The sequence below is a fragment of the Pyrgilauda ruficollis genome, unplaced genomic scaffold, assembly GCF_017590135.1.
Source record: "Pyrgilauda ruficollis isolate IOZ18807 unplaced genomic scaffold, ASM1759013v1 scaffold348, whole genome shotgun sequence".
Taxonomy (NCBI): Eukaryota; Metazoa; Chordata; class Aves; order Passeriformes; family Passeridae; genus Pyrgilauda; species Pyrgilauda ruficollis.
This window is the reverse complement of record NW_024524912.1, coordinates 98,176-99,098: the sequence shown is the minus strand read 5'-3', so window position 1 is coordinate 99,098 and position 923 is coordinate 98,176. Positions and strand designations below refer to the sequence as shown.

The window sequence follows — 923 nt, the reverse complement described above, 5'->3', positions numbered from 1 at the left end:
CCTGGACCCCCTCCAAAGTACCCTGGACCCTCCAAAAAGTCCCCTGGACTTCTCCCAGAAAGCCCCCCAGACCCCCCAAGAAGCCCCCAGAGCCCCTTGGGCCCCCCCAGACCGCAGTGTCCCCCTGTCCCCAGGGCCTCAGCTTCCACCTGGCTGCGGTGCTGCTCTCCCTGGGCCTCATCACCTACGCCGAGCACGGTCAGCGCTGGCCCTTTAAGGGGCGGGGCCAGGGGGTGGGGCAAATGGGAGGGGCTTAGTGGATGGGCTTTAAGGGTGGGTGTGGCCTAAAGATGTGGGTGGGGCTGGGGACATGGGTGGGGCTTCAATGCTGTGATTGAGTGAGGTGTGGGCAGGGCCTGAGCAGAGTGGGTGGGTCAAGGGCTGGGGGTTGGGCTTATGGATAGGGTGGGGCCTCAGTGCTGGGGGTGGAGCCTGCAGTGATGGGCAGAGCTATAAGGGTGCAGATGGCATCTACACTGATGGGCGGGGCTATGTGGCTGTGGGTGGAGCCTGCAGTGATGGGCAGGGTGGTAAGGAGTGGGTGGAGCCTGCCATAATGGGTGGGGCTATAAGGAGTGGGTGGAGCCTACTGTGATGGGTAGGACTGTGGGCAGAGCATGCAGTGATGGGCGGGGCTTGTAGGGTGTGGGTGGGGCCTGCAGCAATGGGCGGGGCTATGAGGGGTATGGGCTGCAGTGATGGGTGGAGCTATAAGGGGTGGGTGGAGCCTATAGTTATGGGTGGGTGGGGCTATAAGGGTGTGGGTGGAGCCTGCAGGGATGGGTGGTGCTATGAGGATGTGGGTGGAGCTTGCAGTGATGGGCAGGACTATGAAGAGGGTGTGACCTGCAGCAATGGGTGGGGTTATAAGGGGTGGGTGGAGCCTGCAGTGATGGGCGGGACTATAAAAGGGTGGGGCCTGC

The 923-nt window shown here is 62.7% G+C and overlaps 1 protein-coding gene across 1 annotated transcript in view; it reads left to right on the top strand.

Annotated features, from left to right (window-relative positions):
* PORCN (porcupine O-acyltransferase) overlaps positions 1 to 923 on the top strand; it is a gene marked incomplete at its 5' end in the record, with an annotated part of 3,016 nt that overhangs the window by 742 nt on the left and 1,351 nt on the right. The window contains one exon of the mRNA XM_041475274.1: positions 135 to 238. Coding sequence (XP_041331208.1) covers positions 135 to 238 — 104 coding nt within the window. The remainder of the gene's footprint in view (positions 1 to 134; positions 239 to 923) is intronic.